At 35.7% G+C, this 22,190-nt stretch overlaps 1 protein-coding gene across 4 annotated transcripts in view; it reads right to left on the reverse strand.

Moving 5' to 3' along the window:
• Positions 1–22,190, reverse strand: part of ZDHHC15 (zinc finger DHHC-type palmitoyltransferase 15) — a 171,197-nt gene that overhangs the window by 130,875 nt on the left and 18,132 nt on the right. For all 4 annotated transcript variants that reach the window (XM_025466228.3, XM_025466229.2, XM_025466230.3 and 1 more), the window contains exon 2: positions 4,612–4,638. In XM_025466228.3, coding sequence (XP_025322013.1) covers positions 4,612–4,638 — 27 coding nt within the window. The remainder of the gene's footprint in view (positions 1–4,611; positions 4,639–22,190) is intronic.

Here is a 22,190-nt window from a genome sequence, read left to right on the forward strand (position 1 = left end):
GATAAGTTCTTTATAGATTTTGGATACTAACCCTTTATCATGTAAGTCATTTGCAAATATCTTCTCCTATTCCAAGGATTGTCTTTTGGTTCTGTTGATTGTTTCCTTCACTGTGCAGAAGCTTTTCATCTTGATGAAGTTCTAATAGTTCATTTTTGCTTTTGTTTCCCTTGCTTCTGGAGTTGTATCTAGATGCAATGACCAATGTCAAAAAGGTTGCCTATGTTCTGTAGGATTTTGATAGTTTTCTGTCTCACATTCAGGTTTTCACCCATTTTGAATTGTGTGTGTGTGTGTGTGTGTGTGTGTAGTGTAAGAAAGTGGTCCAAATGGATAAAGAAGTTGTGGTATATATCTACAATGGACTATCACTCAGCCATCAAAAAGAATGAAATGTTGCCATTTGCAATGATATAGTGGAGTTAGAATGTATTATGCTAAGCAAATAAGTCAGCCAGAGAAAGATAAACACCATATGATTTCATTCCTATGTGGAATTTAAAAAACAAAACAGATGAGCATGGGGAAAAAGAGAAAGACAAAGCATGAGACAGACTCTTAACTATAGAAAACGAACTGAGGGTTGCTGGAGGGGAGGTGGGCAGGGGGATGGGTTAAACAGGTGATGAGTATTAAGGAGGGCACTTGTTGAGATGAGCACTGGTTCTTGTATATAAGTGAAGAATCACTAAATTCTACATCTGAAACTAATATTACACTGTATGTTAACTTGCTGGAATTTAAATAAAAACTTAAACAATCAAACATTATGACCACAAAAGTCCTTGAACAGACAAAATAATCTTGAAAAACAAAACTGGAGGTATCACAATTCCAGACTTCGAGTTATATTACAAAGCTGTAGTAATCATCATGGTACTGGCACAAAAATAAACACATAGATCAACAGAACAGAATAGAAAGCCCAGGATTAAATCCACAATTATACAGTCAATTAATCTTCAAAAAAGCAGGAAAGAGTGGTCAAAAAGAAGAGAGAGATAAACCAAGAAACAGTCTTTTAATAACTATAGAGAACAAATAGATGGTTACTAGAGAGGAGGTATGAGGGGAGAATTGGTCAAATAGGTGATGAAAGAAAAAGAAATCATACATGTGCAACATAATCTAAAGAGCTCAAATCCCAGCAACTGCATTGATGCTACTAGGAAGGCTCTGAACTGAGTTGAGCTTACAAATGACACCACACTGGTGTGATTGAGTTCACTGACAATATATAAAAATGAAGATAGAGAATTTTGGCCACTAGATAAAACAGCAATTGAATATCAAATTTCTCATTAAGGAGCTCAACTGAGCGAATAAGGGAGTTATAGATTGAAAAGTAAAAGACAACTGCAGGTCTTTTACTGCACTATAGATAGCTTATCTAGTTTTGGTATTAGGGTAATGCATTTGACAAGGTACAACATCCATTCATGATAAAAAAAATTCTCAACAAATTAGGTTAAGTGAAAACATCCCTCAACATCATAAAACCAAAAACTAATATCCTCAATGGGGAAAACCTGAGAACTTTTTCTTTATGATCAGGAACAGGAATGTCCACTCTCACCACTGTTATTTAACATAGTAATGTAAGGTGTAGCTACAGCAGACAATGAAAATAATTGAAACATATCCAAGTTGGCAAGGGAGAAGAAAATCTTTCACTATTTGCAGATGACTATTTGCAGATTCACTATTTGCATGCTATATAGGAAACCCAGGGGACACCTGGGTGGCTAAGTAGTTAAGCACCTGCCTTCGGCCCAGGGCATGATCCTGGGGTCCTGGGATCAAGTCCCACATCAGGCTCCCTGCATGGAGCCTGCTTCTCTCTCTGCCTGTGTCTCTGCCTCTCTTTCTCTCTCTGTGTCTCTCATGAATAAATAAAATCTTTTTTTAAAAAAAGGAAACCCAGAAGACTCCACCAAAAAACTGCTAGAGCTGATATGTGAATTCAGTAAAGTTGCAGGATAGCAAAATCAACATAGAGAAATCTATTTGCAGGATGGCAAAATCAACATAGAGAAATCATAGAAATTATTGCATTTCTATACAGCAATAATGGAGGAGCAGAAAGACAAATTCAGAAAACAATTCCACTTACAATTGCAACCAAAATAAGAAGATAACTAGGAATAAACCTAACCAAAGAGGTACAATACCTGTACTCTGAAAACTAGAAAACACTGATGAAAGAAATTGAAGAGGATACAAAGAAATGGAAAGATACTCCATGCTCATGGATTAGAAGAACAAATATTAAAATGTCTATACTAACCAAAGCTATCTACACATTCAGTGTTATCCTTACCAAAATACCACCACTATTTTTCACAGAGCTACAACAAACCATCCTAAAATTTGTATGGAACCACAAAATACCTCAAATAGCCAAAGCAATCTTAATAAAGAAAAGAAAAGCTGGAAGCATCACAATTCTGGGCTTAAAGTTATATTACAAAGCGATAATGATCAAAGCAGTATGGTACCGACACAAAGATAGACACATTTGTTCTATCATTTGTTCTATCTATCAAAAGAACAGAATAGAAAACCCAGATATGAACCCACAAATATATGTTCAACTGATCTTGAACAAAACAGGAAAAGATATCCAATGGGAAAAAGACAGACTCTGTAACAAATGGTGTTGGGAAACCTGGATGGCGACATGCAAAAGAATAAAACTACACTACTTTCTTACACCAAACACAAAAAAAATAAATTCAAAATGGATGGAAGATTGAAATGTGAGACCTGAAACCATAAAGCCTAGAGGAGAACACAGGCAGTAATCTCTCTGATGTCAGCCATAGCATCTACTATTTTTAGGTACAGCTCCCGAAGCAATGGAAATAAAAGGAGAAATAAACTATGGGGACTATAGCAAAAATAAAAAGCTACTGTACTTCAAAGGAAGCAATCAATAAAACTAAAATGCAGCCTAAGGAATGGGAAAAGGTATTTGCAAATGACATATCCAATAAAGGATTAGTATCTAAAATATGTGAAGAACTTATACTCCTAAATGCTCAAAACTCCTAAAACAAATAATCCAATTAAAAATGGGCAGAAGGCATACACAGGCATTTCTCCAAAGACATCCTCATGGTCAAAAGACACATAAAAAGATACTCATCGTCTCTTATCATCAGGGAAATGTAAATGAAAATCACAATGAGATATCACCTCACATCTATAAAATGGCTAAAACAAAAAACACAAGAAACAAGTGTTGGTATGGGTGTGGAGAAAGGGGGACTTTCTTGCAGTGTTGGTGGGAATGCAAACTTGCACAGCTACTGTGAAAATATTATGGGGGTTCTTCAAAAACTTAAAAATAGAACTACTCTATGATGCATTGATTGTACTACTGAGTGATCACCCCAAAAATACAAAAACAGTAATTGAAGAGATACATGTCCCCATATATTTACTGCAGCATTATTTATAATAGCCAAAATTGGAAGCAGACTATGTGTGCATTGATGGATGAAGATGTAAATATATGCAATCAAATATTATTCAGCCCCAGAAAAGAATGAAATCTTGCCATTTGCAAACAAAATGGATAGAGGTAGAGAGTATAATGCTAAGTGAAATAAGTTGGTCAGAGAAGGATAAATACCCTATGATTTCATTCATAGGTAGAATTTAAGAAACAAAACAAGGAAAGAAAGAAACAAGAAACAAAACAAGCACAGGAAAAAAAGATGAAGATAGGCAAACCAAAAAATAGAGTCTTAACTATAGAGAACTAATTGGTGATTACAAGAGGGTAGTTAGTTTGGCAGATGGATGAAATAGGTGAGGGGAGTAGCGAGTACACTTATCATGATGAGCATTGAGTAATTGTGAATCACTATATTGTATACCTGAAACCAATATACTACTCTGTCAAGTATATTGGCATTAAAATAAAAAACTTAATAAAATGTGTAATATAAATATTATATAATTAATGAATTACAATTGTTAATCCCATGAAGTGAGAATAAAAAGTGGCTATATAAAGTGGCTACATAAATACTTACGGTTATGTCTGAAAAAATAATGTGAAGTTAAATGTTTGTTAAGACTCATCTTTAGCTTACACATTTTTAGTGGAAAATTACTTAATCTCTTTACAGTGGTAGTATAAATTGAAGATTAAGCCAGATGGGGGTGAAGAGTGAAGAAGAATATGTAAATATATTGCAACTGTGATGGTGAAGGACTTATCCCTTTAAATTTCCTCATGGTACCCTTACTCCATACCTTGAAGAGGGAATGAATTGTGCAGGAAGACAAGGTACCTAGGACAACAGTAATGAAGCAAGAGCCTGGGATCACTATGGCCAATAGCATGGTTACTTCTGCCTTTCTCTATCATAAATTCTGGTAACTTACAATTCCTGTGCTACAGCCAAAGGGGCCACTGATATGTTCTGCTGTATCTCTGGATAAGCTCTGGGTATGCTTCCTGAAAAATACCATCCTAAACTTTCCATTTAATTCAGTATTCCTGGGAAAGTTGTTCAATTTATAGGCTTTTATGTAATTGACTTTTAGATAGAAAGAAGGATACAATTCTGACCAATACAATTTACAATACTATCTTACCTTTTTCTGCTGGGCTCAAAACAGTTACTGTAAAAAGAAAGAGAAAGTTAAAAATTAGTGATATTTTAAAACATTTTCATTTCCCTTTTTAAAGATTTATTCATTTATTTACTTATTAGAGAGAGAGAGAGAACAGATGGAGAATGAGTCTTAAGCAGACTTTGTGCTGAGTGCAGAGCCTGATGTGGGGCTCGATCTCTTAACCTTGAGATTAGGACCTGAGCCGAAACCAAGAGTCAGACACTTAATCACTACACCACCCAGATACTCCAAATTAATCCAAAAATTTTGAGCAATTTATTCAATGGAATACTTTAGGAAACAACTAGCCTGCTAAGATGAGGGAAGGCATGGATGATTAAATACATCCTTTGCTCCTTCTTCATCTTAAACCTAAGAATTTCTACTCATTTATCAATATATAACTAGATTTTTTAACAGACATATATAACTAGATTTTTTAAAAATCCCACCAAATCAAAACTGTTGAGCTATCTAGGAGCTTAAAAGCCAATCAATTAGGAGATGACTATTCATTTTCTCAAAGTATTCACTGGAAAGATCTTTAAATATCACGTTTCTCTTATATATTTAGAGTTGATTTAGAGTGGAGGTTGCATGATAGCTCAGAAGTCAAACTGCCTGGTTTTTAAAAACCCAGTTGCACTATTTTGTGACCTTAGGCAGGTTCCTTACTTCCCTAACTTACTTACCTCCCAAGGTTACTTGAGATTCAAACAAGTTAATGCATGTAACTGCTGTTTAACATCGTGTCTAGCACAAGGCAAGTATATAATAAATATTAATACTTCTTATTATTTTTGAACTATGATTTTGTATAATATCACAACTGTAAGAAACTTTAGCAATTATCTGGTTTATCTGTCTCATTTTACAACTGGGAAAAAAGAACTAGAGTAGTACCAAATGATTTGCTCAAGGTCATAGAGTAAGTCACTTGTAGAGCTGGGACTAAATTCTAGCCTCCAAGGCCTTTTTCATGTACTGTGTCTACCTTTCCCAATCATTCTTTGCTGCCTTATATGATATATACATAATTTTTGACAGAATGATATTTGAACAATGAAGCCTACCTATCTTTAGTCACCACCATCTGTGTCATTTATATTAGGTGTTAATGCAAAGTGAAACTATAAGGCATGCCTTTCAATCTTGAGAAACTATTGAATTAAGATGGTTTTCAGGTTCGCTTGGGTGGCTCAGTCGGTTAAGCATCCGATTCTTGATTTCAGCTCAGGTCATGATCTCAGTGTTGTGGAATCCAGTTCTGCGTCGAGCTCCATGCTGGGTGTAGAGCCTACTTGGGAGTGTCTCTCTCTTCCTCTGCCCCTCCCCCCCCCACTTGCATGTGTTCTCTCTCTTTAGAAAAGAAAAAAAATAATTTATAAAATACATGGTTTTCAGACACAATGATAAATACTTAATGTCAGAAAAACATAGAAAAATCCTAACAGAGAATGATACTATATTCTAGGGGCTATTTCCTCAGGTCATTCATCAGTTATACTTTGTATTTCTCTTCATTTCCAGGTCTGTTTTTGTAGAGTCTTAAAAGTTTATCCTTTTAATCATCATTTGAATGAACCTTGTTAAAGCTATTCTATGTTATTTGTGCAAAAATCTGACAAGGTAATGTCCTATTATTTATAATACACCTGCCTGGAGATGGATATTCTTTTTTTTCATTTCCAGTTAAAAAATTCTGGTTAAGAATGATTGAAAGAAGCATATATTCTCCTTTGACAATACAAATGGAAATGGAAACAAGAAGCCTTGGTGGATCAACCTAGGATTCATGATTTTGCACATACATGTGGCATGACCGAATCAGTTGAACTAGGCTCTGAATTGGGTTAATAACTTCTCATTAAAATGGAGTGAGAGAGAGTAGAGTTGCTTAGAGACCAATCTTAATAAAGACTGGCTGATAAATTGATGTTTGGTATATCTCTTTCTGCCTCTGTGGCTGAACAATCACTGGTAAGCAAAAAGTGGAGGTCTGCACTACCATTTGCTTGACCACTTGCTGTAATACTTGTGGGTGAGGGAAGGCAATCATTCAGTGCTTTGAAGATATCAGACTGAGACAATGTGTGCACAGAAAAATGAGTGGAAACGAGTGAAGTCTCTGGGGGAAAACAGCTGTCTTTAAGTAATCTTATGTCTGTCATGGTGTAAATGGGATTGGTTTATATGACTCAAGAACTGTGGATAGAAACAGAATTAATGGGTAAAAGCTGCAGGTCAACACATTTTAGCTCACTATAAGAAAAAATGATGATTTTGATGATGATGATGATGACTATGATGATGGATTGGCAGCATTGGAAAGGACTGAGTTTCCCATTACACACATTTGGAAATGTTGCACAGGACACTTCCACATGAGTTAGGCATTTGACTGTTAAAGTTCCTTATATTCCTAAAATCCATAAGGATGAAATAAGCCTGAGGGGAAAAATATATTCTTGCAAAATTCCCTGTTGGAAGTTACACATTTCTGAAGAAAAAAAGAAGTGCCTTTATTATAAAACATTGGGGGCACTTATCTTAGTAGTTCTGCTTTCCCTTTAGTGATCTTTGTAATATTGCCCTTCTCACTATTAAAGGAAGAGACTAAGAATATGTCCGTATTTATTTATTTATTTATTTATTTATTTATTTATTTATTATTTATTTATTTATTTTGTCAGTCATATTTAAAATGAAAATGTTATTACTTGTGCTGTTTAATTTTACGTGTCAACTTGACTAGGCTAAGGGACACCCAGATAGCCAGTAAAATATTATTTCTGGGTGTGTCAGTGAGGATATTTCTGGAAGAGATTAGCATTTAAATCAGTAAACAGTAAGGATCACCCTCACCAATTTGACATGAGCATCATTCAATTCTTTGAGGGTCTGAATAGAACAAAAATGTGGAGAAAAGGCAAATTTGTTGTCTGATTGACTTAAAACATCTATCTTCTCTTGTATTCAGACATTGGCATTCCTGGTTCTCAGGCCTTTGGACTTGGATTAAAACTTATACCATTAGTTCCCCCAGTTCTCACGCTTTCAGATTTGTGCTGGAACTACACCATTGGCTTTTCTGGGCCTCAAGCTTGAAGAAGGCAGATCATGGGTCTTAACTTCAGTAATCACCTAAACTAAGCCCTCATAAGCTAAATCCCTTCCTATAAATCTCTATATATCCTATTAGTTCTGTTTCTTTGAAGAATTCTAATAGAATGCTAGAACACAGATGAAACTCAAAAATTTCATGCACAGTGAAGAAGTCAGATAGAAAACACTGTATATATTGTACAGTTTTGTTTGTATGAATGTCTAGAAAAGGTAAGTTTTAGAAAAAGAAAGCAGATCAGTGGTTGCCTAGGGCTGGAGGTAAAAGTGAGGTGCTGCAAATGGGCATGAAGAAACTTTTTGGGGTGACAGAAAAGTTTTATAACTATACCAGGTGATGGTTGCAGAGTTCCATATATTTATGAAAATCACTGAACTTAATACTTGCAATGGGTGGATTTTATAGTAATTTATACTTTAATAAAGCTGTTTTAAAATAATAAATAAAATGAAAATGCTGCAGTTGTCATTGTAAACTTTTACAAAATTGATCTTTTATCAAGAAATCTCTTGGATATGTAAATGTACACTTAGTCATTCTAGGAGTAACTTACCAGGTATGATTGTATAGTGATGTGCTGATATGTGTAATACATCTGCTTTGTTCCTTCAAATTTTAGCTCACTACTGGGATGTTAAATACTTGGAGTTATCATCAAATAGATTTTTGCACTGTTTCTCCTTTTTTCTTTCTTCTAATTACTGATTCTTAAAACTAGGTGTGGAGAAAAGGTATGGAAATGTGGAGTGCATGCAAGGGCTTTTCATCACACACAACTAGTGTTAAAATCAAAGCATATCTCATAAAATTTCTCTAAGTAGATGCATACTGTAGGGTTGCCAGAACGGGAATGTTAGAATAACCCTAATTTGAGGCAAGTTGGAGATGGTCAACAAATGTACTAGAAAGGACATGGAAGAAATTCTACAACAGTGATGTCCAATAAAAATATAATGCAAGCCATGTAATTTATTTTTCTAGTAAGAACATTTCAAGAATTTAAAAAATACAAAGGGAAGTTAACTTTAATATTTTACTTAGTCCAATATAATAAAAACATCATCATTTCATCATGTTATGCACATAAAATTATTAATACTTACATTCTTCTTTTTGTATGAAATTTTTGAAAGCTGGTCTGTACAATATGCTTCAGCACATCTCAATTCGGATGCCATATATCAAGTGTTTAATAGCCACATGTGGCTAGTGGCTGCCATTCATTGGAATACAAGTCCATTTGAGCTTTACTATCTAATTTGGTATTATTTTAAATAACATTATTTATTGTTTAAAAATAAATAAATAAAATATTTTTTATTATAGTGATCCTAAAGTTTCACGTGGTTTTAAAGTAATGTATTCAATGTCAAGATGAGTATATTTGATACCTACTTTTTCCATTAGATGTGTCTTAGACTTTAGGTTAGGAGAGGGAATAGAATTCAAAATGGAGAACCTAGATACATTTCTCATTATGTTCTGCTTCCTGAGAGCAAACTAACCACATGAGATTTCATTTACTCCTTTGAAAAAGTTACTCATACTAGGCATTCGTTTACTTTTTCGGCAGCCATTTTCAAACCTGATGATTTCAATACCCACCGAGGGAACTGATAAAAACAGATTATAGGACCTCCCTCATATAAAAAATCTCTAGGTGAAGGTAGAGGAATTCATACTTAAAAAAACTCAGTAGATGATTCTGATTATCAGCCAGGTATAAGAACTACTGGAGTTATTTTTGATGTTTGGTTTGATATCTTAGTAGTCAGGTGTGATACATTTAACTGTTTTGCATATGGATGACTTACACAACTATTTTAGATATGAGAATACGATGATTCACATAGGCATTCACATAGACTTAAATGGGTAACTTTTGCTTATTCAGAAACTTGGTTTCCAGAAAATATTCCTTCTGTGTTTGGGTTATTTTTTTCTTATTAGTGTTAATTTCTTCTGAATATTTTTGAAGGATTTCTTGTTTCTGAGTAGAATTATTTCCTGGACCTTTTTAAATCTCAAAGTGGACAATGTTAATCACCAAAATAGCAGAGTAGGGAATTCCTAGGTTTTGTTTTTTCCCAAAAAGTTATAAATGAAGTGATAATTGTTAGAATCAACTTTTGCAGAATTCTATTATTTAATAAAAAATGTACAATAATCAAGAGGGAAAGTTAGTGAATAAAGAAGCTTTTACTTTTTGGTAAGAGAATGTTGTGGCATTTTAAATTTCCTGCTTACCATTCTTCATATCCAAGAACAGGAGGGGCTGTGAGAATAGACTGGTGCAGGTTTATAAATGCCAGAAGTAGCAGCAATACAGACCTTACTCACAAAGAATTGTAGTTGTGAGTGTTGATGGTCTGACAGCTACTTCAAAAAGTAAAACAAAGCCTTCCCTGGCTTTTATTTGACTCAGAGCATTCCCAGGTCTGAGGCACCTTCCTGAGTCGCCTTTGCTGAAAATATTTATAGGCACAGGTATTGAATGCAGCAGCCTGGGGCAAAGGACAACACTTGAGACTGGCAATTAACAGAATAAAAAGCATAGGAAGGAAGAGATCAACAAAAGAGATAAGAAGAATAAAAATAAAATATATAAGTGAAGAGATACAATATAGAGAAAGCAACCAAATAGAGATCCTGGAGATGAAAAGGACAATCATGAAATGAAAAATTTACTAGAGGGATCCAACAGCAGATTTGAGCAGGCAGAAGAAAGAATCAGTAAATATGAAGACAGGTTGACTTAAATTACCCAGTCTGAAGAGCAAAATGATAAAAAAAAAAGTGAAAGAAAAATGAACAAAGCATATGAGACTTGTGGCACACTGTCAAATATACTATCATATGCATAAAGGGAGTTTAGAAAGAGAGCAAAAAAGGGGGGAGCAAAAAATATTTGAAGAAATGATGACACAAAACTCCACGAATTTGGTAAAAGACATGAATCTAAACATCCAGGAAGTTCAATAAACTCCACATATGATAAACTAAAGGATATACACAATCAGACACATTATAATCAAACTGACAAAACCAATACCAAAGAAAATATCTTGAAAGCAGGAAAGGATAAGCAACTTCACATACAAAAGTAATGAGATTAACATATGACTTCCCCATGGAAACCATGGAGGGCACAAAGCAGTGAGATGTGATATTTAAACTGTTGAAAGAAAAAAGAAAAATATCTGTCAGTCAAGAATTTGATAAATAACAAGAATAACCTTCTTTTTTAGATTATTTATTTATTCATGAGAGACAGAGACAGAGAGAGAAAGGCAGAGACACAGGTAGAGGGAGAAACAGGCTCCATGCAGGGAGCCCAACGCGGGTCTCGATCCCGGGTCTCCAGGATCACACCCTGGACTGAAGGCGGCGCTAAACTGCTGAGCCACCTGGGCTGCCCCAAGAATAACCTTCAAAAAATGAAGGATAAAATAAGACAGTCACAGTTAAACAAAACATGATGGAGTTCATCATTGGTAGAAGTGTCCTTTAAGAAATAATGGAGTTGTCCAGGAAAAACCAAAGCGGTGCTAATTATAACTCAATTCATTAAAAGAAATCAAGACTACTGGTAAATATAAATGTAAAGCCATAAATATTGCATTTTTGCTTTATAGTTTTATGTGGTATATGATTTAAAAGATAAATCCATAAGACAATAAGGATAAATGTATATTAACAGGCACACAGTGTATGAAGATGCAATATGGGAAAGTTACCAACATAAAGTGGAGACTGGAGCTAAAAAGGAGTCGAGTTTTGTATACAGTTATACTAAATTGATATTGATTCAAAATAATTATTTGAACCTAAGTATCATAAAATTAAAATATTAATTATATTACCAGGGTTGAGCACTATGAAAAAGACTAAAAAAATATAGAAAATGAAATTACATAAACTAAAATGAGTGCAGTAGAAAGAATCAATTAAAAAACAAGGATGAAAAAATAATAACAATGAGGTAAAAAAATAAGCCATTACTACATATATATTAGAAAGGCAAAACTCTAAAATACTAACACCAAATGCAGACAAGGATGTGGAGAAACAAGAAATCTCTTTCATTGCTGGTAGGAATGCAAAATGATGAAGATAATTTGGAAGACAGTTTTTCAAACACATCCATGTAAATAACAACCAAAAAAGACCTAGGGTCACTATACTAATAACAGACAAATTGATTTTAAATTAAAGATTGATATAAAAGATGGAGGAGAAAGGGAAGATGGCAGTGGAATAAGATGGCTCTAGGCTGTCTCATCACAGGAAGAAAACTAGGTAACTATCAAATCATCCTAAACATACCAGAAACCAAACTGAAGACTGAAAGAACAAACTATACAACTAAAGGGAGAGAAGAGACCAAATTGAAGGTGGGACATATGGACACGTGATGTAGAAGAGAAAGGAACTGCAGATATTGCAGAGGGAATGGAGATGTGGTTGTGGAAAAGGATGAGAGAGAAAGAAGAGCACACAGGGCAATGCACAAGGAGAACATTTCCATAAAAGCCAATGTCTTGGAAAAGGAGAGCAGTTGAATTTGATGAGTTCTTACAAGCAGCAGGGCTTTGGAATTTTAAAGGTCAGCAGATTTGGCCGGGGTAGAGCCCTGAGGGAACTGTCCTGCTCCAGGAGAAAAGGTAGGCAAACACCTGGGGGCAGACAGCACAGAAACAGTGATTTGAAGAGCACCTAGTACAATCCTGGGTGGGTGGGGAGAGATTATTCACTCTTCTTGGAGTACTTCATTGGGTGGCAGCATCCATAGAGATCTCTGGGAAGAAACAAACTGGCTGGTGCCATTTCCCTCCCCCATCCCTCAGCATAACACAGATCCACATGCAGGAAGCAAACCAGTGCCAACACTGACTGCCTAACTAGCTTACACCGAGACCCACCCTGCTGTGCTCTGGCTAGAATGCCCTTCCCAGTCATGCTGGCCTCAGTCCCAATGCAATAGGCATCTCCCCCAGAGGACAGCACAAACTCCTGACCCCACCACACATCCTAACCAGAGAGTTCTGCAGGGCCTCAGTCCTCATGGAAGTGGTGTCAGGTCTCATTTCACAAGCAGGCCAGAGTACCCCTAGTTAAAACCCACAACAATCAGGCTGGGGACCAAACACTACACACAGCAAGCAAGGAGAGCCTCCACAGATGACTGGCCTGAAGGATAGAGTAGACAAAAGACAATAGCACAGTGCAAACAGTACACATCAGAGACACTCCCTGAAACATCAGGCCCCAGACACTACATGACCTCTTCATAAGGCCATTACTTTCAGGAGCAGGAGACATAATTGGCTTTTCTAACACAAAGAAGGCAGAGACTTAGACAAAATGCCAAGACAGAGGAATTTATCTCAAAATAAAGAACAAGATAAGGCTATGGCCAGAGATGTAAGCAAAACAGGTATAAATAACATGCCTGATGGAGAATTTAAAGCAACAATCATAAGGATACTCACTGGTCTTCAGAAAAAAAAAAAGAAGAAGACATCAGTGAGACCCTTACCACAGAAATAAAAGAGTTGAAAAAAGAATCAGTCAGAGATGAAAAGTGCAATAAATGAGATTGGAAACAGGCCTCATGCAATGAACAGCAGGCTGGGACAAGCTGAGGAATGAATTAGTGACCTAGAAGACAAAATAATGGAAAATAATAATGCTTAACAAAACAGAGAAAAAAGAATTATGCAAGATGAGAATAGACCTAGCGAACTAAGTGACTCCATCAAATGTAATAACAGTTGTATTATAGGAGTCCCAGAAGAAGAAAAGAGAGAAAAGGGGGCAGCAAATTCATTTGAAGAACTAATAGTTGAAAACTTCCCTAATCTGGGGAAGAAAACAGACATGCACATTCAGGAGACACGGAGAACTCCCATCAAAATCAACAAATGCAGGCCAACACTAAGGCATATTATAATTACATTTGCAAAATATAGTGATAAAGAAAACATCTTAAAAGCAGCAAGACACAAGAAGTCCTTAATTTACAAGGGAAGACCCATAAGGCTAGCTGGAGATTTCTCAACAGAAACTTGGCAAGTCAGAAGGGAGTGGGACGATATATTCAAAGTGCCAAATGGAAAAAAATCTGTGGCCAAGAATACTCTATCCATCAAGAGGAGAGATAAAGAGTTTCCCAGACAAACAAAAACTAAAGGAGTCTGTGACCACTAAACCAGCCCTGCAAGAAATATATTTTTTAAAGATTTACTTATTTATTCATGAGAGAGACACACACACAGAGGCAGAGACAGGCAGAGGGAGAAGCACTCTTGCAAGGAGCCCGATGTAGGACTAGATCCCAGATCCTGGGATCACGCCCTGAGCTGAAGGCAGATGCTCAATCGCTGAGCCACCCAGGCATCCCCCTGCAAGAAATATTAACAGCGTCTCTTTGAGGGCCAAGGAGAGACCAAAAGTGACAAAGACAAGAAAGGATCAGAGAAAAGTCTCCAGAAATTATGGCAAAACAAGTAATGACATGGAAATAAGTACATATTTACTAATAATTACTTTACATTTAAATAGATCAAACACTCCAATCAAGACAAGGGGTAGTATCTGGGTGGTAAAGTCAAGAGTGTCTGACGCTTGGTTTCAGTTTGTGTCATGATCTGGGTCATGAGATCAAGCTCTATGTCGGGCTCTATGCTTAGTGCAGAGTCTGCTTGGGATTCTCTCTCCTCTCTCTCTCTCTACCCCTGAACACTACTCCCTCTCTCTATCTGTAAAATAAATATATTTTAAAAAGACATCAGATGTCAGAATGGATAAAATACAAGACCCATCTATACAGTGCCTACAAGAGACTCATTTACTCACTTGCAGATAGAAAATGAGGGGATGGAGAAATATTTATTATGCAAATGGATGTCAAAAGAAAGTGAGTAGCAATACTCATATTGGAAAAACTACACTTTAAACAAAAACTATAACAGGAGATACAGAAGGCAGAGGAAGAATGAACAGTCAGCACTGATTTGGGGGCACAGCCTCTACACCATGAACTTCCTCAAAAACCCCAAGACTTGAGATGACCATGGAGGTACAAGAAGTGCAAGGAAGAAGAATTTAAAACAGGTTCACTCTCTATGTTCATGCAATAGTGAAGAATATTGTCCAGGTGCTCATGAATTGGCACAAGAAGAAGGTCCTGGTCAATGTGAAAGCGGGGGACAAGCACTGCAACATGGTCGTGGAAAATGTCAAGGAGATGTTGTTGACCAAAGTTCTCAAGAGCAGCAAGGGCAAGAATTCCAAGTAAGTCAGCAAGGACTGCTGCATCTCCAAAATGTTTCTACTTGGGTACTCAGGTATTATGGTCCTGCAGAACCATCATTGCAGGTAAGTAGGGGCTCCTCCCCACCATCAGAATATCCTTACTCATCCTACAAAGACTGTAATGCCTTCGTAATGGGAATAAGAAAGCCCTGTGTTTCATCTAGTGGCAAAAAAGGAAACGGTGGGCAGCCCAGGTGGCTCAGCGGTTTAGCGCCACCTTGAGCCAAGGGCCTGATCTCCCTCTGCCTGTGTCTCTGCGTCTCTCTCTTTCTGTGTGTCTCTCATGAATAAATAAATAAAATCTTAAAAAAAGGAAAGAGTACTATATCAAAGTAAAAGGGACAATCTAACAAGAATGTCTAACCATGGGGCATCTGGGTGTCTCAGTGGTTGGGCATCTGTCTTTGGATCAGGTCTTAATCCTGGGGTCCTAGGATCATATCCCATGTCAGAATCCCCACAGGGAGACTGCTTCTCCCTCTGCCTATGTCTCTGCCTCTCTCTCTGTATCTCTCATGAATAAGTAAATAAAATCTTAAAAAAAAAATCTAACCGGGAGGAATATTTATGCACCCAACATGGAAGCACCTAAATATATAAAACAATTAGTAACAAACATAAAGGCGCTCATTGATGATAATACAATAATAGTAGGGGAGTTTAACAAATCATAAACATCAATGGAAAGATAATTTAAACAGAAAATCAACAAAGAAACAATGACTGTGAATGACACAGATAGGCTTAACTGATATATTCACAACATTTTATCTAGTGAAATACACATTATTTTAAAATTTACACGGGATATTCTTCAGTATAGATCACATCCTGGATCACAAAGAAGGTGTCAAGTAAAACAAAGATTTAAATCATGGTATGATTCTTAAAACACTATGAAACTAGAAGTCAATCACAAGAAAAACTGGAAGACCACCAGTACATGGAGGTTAAAGAACAAGCTACTAAATAATGAATGCATAAACCAGGAAATCAAAGAAGGAATTAAAAAGTTCATGCAAACAAATGAAAATGAAAACACAACAATCAAAAAATTTGGGATGCAAAAAAGTGGTTTTAAGATGGAAGTATATGGCAATACAGGCCTACCTCAAAAAGCACAAAAAACCTCAAATGAACAACTTAACTTTTTACCTAAAGGAGATAAAAGTCGAAATCCAGCAGAAGGAAAGACATAGTAAAGATTAGAGCAGAAATAAATGATACAGAAACTAAAAAAAAAAAAGTAGAATAGATGAATGAAATTAGGAGCTGGTTCTTTGAAAAAAACTAATAAAATTGATAAACCTCTAGCAAGACTTATGAAAAAGAAAAGAGAAAGGACCCAAATGAATAAAATCACAAGTGAAAGAAGAGAAAGAACAACCAACACCACATAAATACAAACTGTTATAAGAGAATATTATGAAAAACCAAACCCCAACAAAATTGGGCAACCTGTAAGAAATGGATAAATTCCTAGAAATATATAAACTATCAAAACTGAAACAGGAGGAAACAGAAAACTTGAACAGACTGACAACTAGCAAAAAAATAGAAATCATAAAATTCCCAACAAACAAAACTCCAGTGCCAGATGGCTTTCAGGGGAATTCTACCAAATATTTAAAGAAGAGGTAATATCTATTTTTCTCACACTATTTCAAAAAAATAGAAAAGGAAGGAATACTTTCCAACTCATTCCATAAGGCCAGCTAAATTACCCTTATACAAAACCAGATAAAGACTCCATTGAAAAAGTGGGCTACAGGACAAAATCACTGATGAACATGTTTGCAAAAATTCTAGCAAAAATCAAATCCAAGAGTACATTAAAACAGTCATTAACCATGATCAAGTGGCATTTATTCCTGGGCTGCAAGAGTGGTTCAATATTCACAAATCAGTGTGATACACCATGTTAATAAAAGAAAGGATGAGAACCATAAGATCATTTTAATAGACACAGAAAGAGCATATGACAAAGTACAACATCCATTTATGATAAAAAAAATACCAACAAAAGTAGGTTTACCGGGAACATACCTCAACATAATAAAGGCCATATATGAAAAACACACAGCTAATTCCTCAATGGGGAATACCTGGGCTCATTTCTTTCACAGTCAAGCAGAAGACAGGGATTTGGATTCTCACCACTACTATTTAACAGAGTAGTGGAAGTCCTACCCACAGAAATCAAAGAACAACAAGAAAAGGCATACAAAGCTGCAAGGAAACAGTCAAACTTTCACTATTTTAAGATGATATACCCTATATAGAAAACCCAAAAGACTCCATGAGAAAACTGCTAGAACTGATACACGAAAACAGTGAAGTTACAGGATACAAAATCAACATACAGAAATGTATTTCATTTCTATGCAATAATAATGAAGCAGCAGAAAGAGAAAAGAAGGAATCAATCCCATTTATAATTGCATCAAAAATCATGAGATATAGGGAATAAATCTATTCAAAGAGGTAAAAGACTTGTACTCTGAAAGCTAGAAAACACTGATTAAAAAAACTTGAAGATGACACAAAGAAATGGAAAGATATTCCATTTTCATAGATTGGAAGAACAAATATTGTTAAAATGTCTATACTACCCAAAACAATCAACACATTCAATGAAATCCCAATTAAAATAACAAGGACATTTTTCACAGACATAGAAAAAATAATTTCAAAATTTGTAGAGTACCACAAAAGAGCCTGAATAGACATAGCAACCTTGAGAAAGGAAACGAGAACTGGAAGCATAGCAATTCTGTATTTCAAGTTATATAACAAGGCTGCAGTGATCAGAAAAGTATGGTACTAACAAAAACAGAAACATAGATCAATGGAACAGAATAAAATACCTGGAATGAATCCACATATCCATGGTCAGTTAATCTTTGACCAAGCAGGAAGAGATATCCGATGGGAAAAAGAAAGTATTTTCAACAAATGGTATTGGGAAAAACTGGACAGAAACATACAAAAGAATGAAACTGGACCACTTTCTCACACCATATACAAAAAAAAATTCAAAATGCATTAAAGATTGGAACACATGGGTAGCAGTCAGTTAAGCATCTGACTCCTGGTTTGGCCCCAGGTCATGATTTCAGGGCCATGAGATCAAGCCCTGTGTCAGATTACTTGCTCAGTATAGAATCTGCTTAAGACTCTCTGTTTCTCTACTCTTCCATGCTGCTCTCTCTTCTCTAAAATAAATAAGTAAATCTTTTAAAAATGAATTACAGATCTAATGTAAGAGTTGAAATAATCAAAATCCTAGAGGGGAACACAGGCAGTAACCTCTTCAACATTGGCCATAGAAGTTTCTTTCTAGATATGTCTCCTGAGGCAAGGGAAACAAAGGCAAAAATAAACTATTGGGACTTCATCAAAATAAAATACTTCTGCATAGCAAAGTAACAATCCACGAACTAAAAGGCAATCTAAGGTACAGGAGAAGATATTTGGAAATAACATATCTGACAAAGGGTTAGTATTCAAAATATATTTAAAAAATGTATAAAACTCAACACTGAAAACTGAATTATCCAATTTAAAAATGGGTGGAGGACACGAATAGACATTTTTCCAAAGAAGACATCCAGATGGCCAACAGACACATGAAAAGAGCTCTACATCACTGAACATCAGGAAAATGCAAATCAAAACACAATGAGATATCATCTTACACAACAGGTTATGGCAAGGATGTGGAGAAAGGCGAACCCTCTTGTACTGCTGGTGGGAATGCAAACTGTTACAGCCACTCTGGAGAGCAGTAGGGGGTTTAATAAAAAAGTTAAAATAGTACTACCCAAAGATCCAACAATTGCACTACTAAGTACACCAAAAATACAAAAAAAAACTAATTCAAAGGGAGATATATACATTGATGCTTACAGCAGCATTATCTACAATAGAAAAATTATAGAAACATCCTGATGGTCCAGCAACTTAGGAATGAATAAAGGAGATGTGATTATATATATATATATATATATATATATATATATATATATATATATAAAGAAATATTAATCAACCATAAAAAATGAAATCTTGCCATTATAAATAACATAGATTGAGCTAGAGAGTATTAACACAATACAAAATAAGTCAGAGAAAGAGAAATACCATAAGATTTCATTCATATGTGGAACTTAAGAAAAACACCCAAAGAGCAAAGAAGAATAAAAGTGAGAGACAAAACAAGAAACAGTCTCTTAACTATAATTAAGAAACTCACAGTTACTGGAGGTGAAGGGTGTCTGTGGAAGGATGGGTTAAATAGGTGATTGGGATGAGGAGTGCATGAGTAATGAGAATTGGGTGTTGTATGCAAGTGCTGAATCACTGTATTGAACAACTAAAACTAATACTACATTATATGTTAAATAACAGGAATTTAAATAAAAATGTAAAAATTAATATAAGAGGCAGCAAATGATATTAATTGCTAAAGGGAATAACACATAAAGAATATGTAAAATTATAAAAATGCACAAAATGAACCACAGACAACCCCAAATATAAGAACCTAACATTAATAGAATAGAAGAGAACTATAGATGGTATTTAAATGTTAGCTTAACATCCTGCAAAAAATTGAAAAAACTCAACAACGCAAACTACCCTCACATCTAAAGGAACTCACAAAGAACAGCAAATAAAAACTACAACAAGCAAAAGAAGAGAGTTAACAAAGATTCAAGCAGGACTCAATGAAATAGATTCCAGAATAACTCTAGAACAGATAAAAAAAAAAAACAGGAATTGGTTCTTTAAAAGAATTAATAAGATAGATTAAACCATTAGCCAGTCTTATTAAAAACAAAAAGACTCAAATTAATAAGATCATGAATGAAAGAGGAGAGATCACACCAATACCAAGGAAATACAAACGATTTTAGAAATGTATTATGAGCAGTTATACACCAATAAATTAGGCAATCTAGAAGAAATGGATGCATTTCTGGAAAACCACAAACAACCAAAACTGGAGCAGGAAGAAATAGAAAACCTGAACAGGCCGATTACCAGGGAGGAAATTGAAGCAGCCATCAAAAACCTCCCAAGACACCAAAGTCCGGGGCCAGATGGCTTCACAGGGAAATTCTATCAAACGTTTAAAGAAGAAACCATACCTATTCTACTAAAGCTGTTTAAAAAGATAGAAAGAGACAGAATACTTCCAAACTCATTCTATGAGGCCAGCATCACATTAATTCCAAAACCAGACAAAGACCGCAAGGAAAAGGAGAATTATAGACCAATATCCTGATGAAAACATATCCAACAATTCTCAACAAGACACTAGCCAATAGGATTCAACAATACATTGAGTAGATTATTCATCATGACCAAGAAGGATTTATCCCCGGGATGCAATGTTGCTTCAACACTCATGAAACAAACAATGTTATAGATCATATCAACAAGAGAAAAACCGGAAACCATATGATCCTCTCAATAGATGCAGAGAAAGCATTTGACAAATACAGCATCCATTCCAAATGAAAACTCTTGATAGTGAAGGGATAGAGGGAACATTCCTCAGCATCTTAAAAGCCATCTACGAAAAGCCCACAGAAAATATCATCCTCAATGAGGAAAAACTAAGAGCCTTTCCCCTAAGAACAAGAACATGACAGGGATGTCCACTCTCATGACTCCTATTCAACATAGTACTAGAAGTCCTAGCCTCACCAACCAGAAAACAAAAAGAAATAAAAGTCATTCAAATGGGCAAAGAAGAAGTCAAACTCTCCCTCCTGGCAGATGACATGATACTGTACATAGAAAACCCAAAAGACACCACCCCAAGATTGATAGAACTCATAAAGCCATGCGGCACTGTGGCAGGATACAAAACCAAAGCCCAGAAATCAGTGACATTTCTATACACTGAGTCTGAAGAAAGAGAAGTTAAGAAGTCAATCCCATTTACAATTACACTCAGAAGCATAAGATGCCAAGGAATAAACCTAACAAAAGAGGTAAAGTATCTATACCCTAAAAACTACAGAACACTTCTGAAAGAAATTGAAGAAGACACAAAGAGATGGGAAAAGTATTCCATGCTCATGGATTGGAAGAATTAATATTCTGAAAATGTCTATGCTCCCCAGGGTCAACACAGGATCAATGCAATCCCATTCAAAATACCATGGACATTCTTCAGAGAGTTGGAACAAATCATCTGAAGATTTCTGTGGAATCAGAAAAGACCCCAAATTGCCAGAGGAACGTTGAAAAAGAAAACCAGAGCTGGGGGCATCACCAGGCTGGATTTCAAGTTGTACTACAAAGCTGTGATCATCAATACAGTGCGGTACTAGCACAAAAACAGACACATGGATCAATGGAACAGAATAGGGAATCCAAAAACGGACCCTCAACTCTATGGTCAACTATTATTCCACAAAACAGGAAAGACTATCCACTGGAAAAACGACAGTCTCTTCAAAAAATGGCGCTGGGAAAATTGAACAGCCCCGTGCAGAACAATGAAACTAGACCATTCTCTTACACCATACACAAAGATAAACTCAAATTGGATGAAAGATCTAAATCTGAGACAAGAATCCTTCAAAATCATAGAGGAGAACCCAGGCAACACCCTTTTTGAACTTGGCCACAGCAACTTATTGCAAGATACGTTTATGAAGGCAAGGAAAACAAAAGAAAAAATGAACTACTGGGACTTAAGATAAAAAGCTTCTGCACAGCAAAAGAAACAGTCAACAAAACTAAAGGACAACCTACAGAATAGAAGATATTTGCAAATGACATATCAGATAAAGGGCTACTATCCAAGATCTATAAAGAAGTTATTAAACTCAAAGGCAATGAAACAATCCAATCATGAAATGGGCAGACGATATGAACAGAAATTTCACAGAGGGAGACATAGTCATGGCCAAAAAGCACATGAGAAAATGCTCCACATCACTTGCATACCAGAAAATACAAATCAAAACCACAGTGAGATATCACCTCACACCAGCGGGAATGGAAAAATTAACAAGACAGGAAACAATATTGGAGAGGATGTGGGGAAAGAGGAACCCTCTTGCAATGTTGGTGGGAATGTGAACTGGCACAGCCA

This window comes from Canis lupus, chromosome X (assembly GCF_003254725.2).
Source record: "Canis lupus dingo isolate Sandy chromosome X, ASM325472v2, whole genome shotgun sequence".
Taxonomy (NCBI): Eukaryota; Metazoa; Chordata; class Mammalia; order Carnivora; family Canidae; genus Canis; species Canis lupus.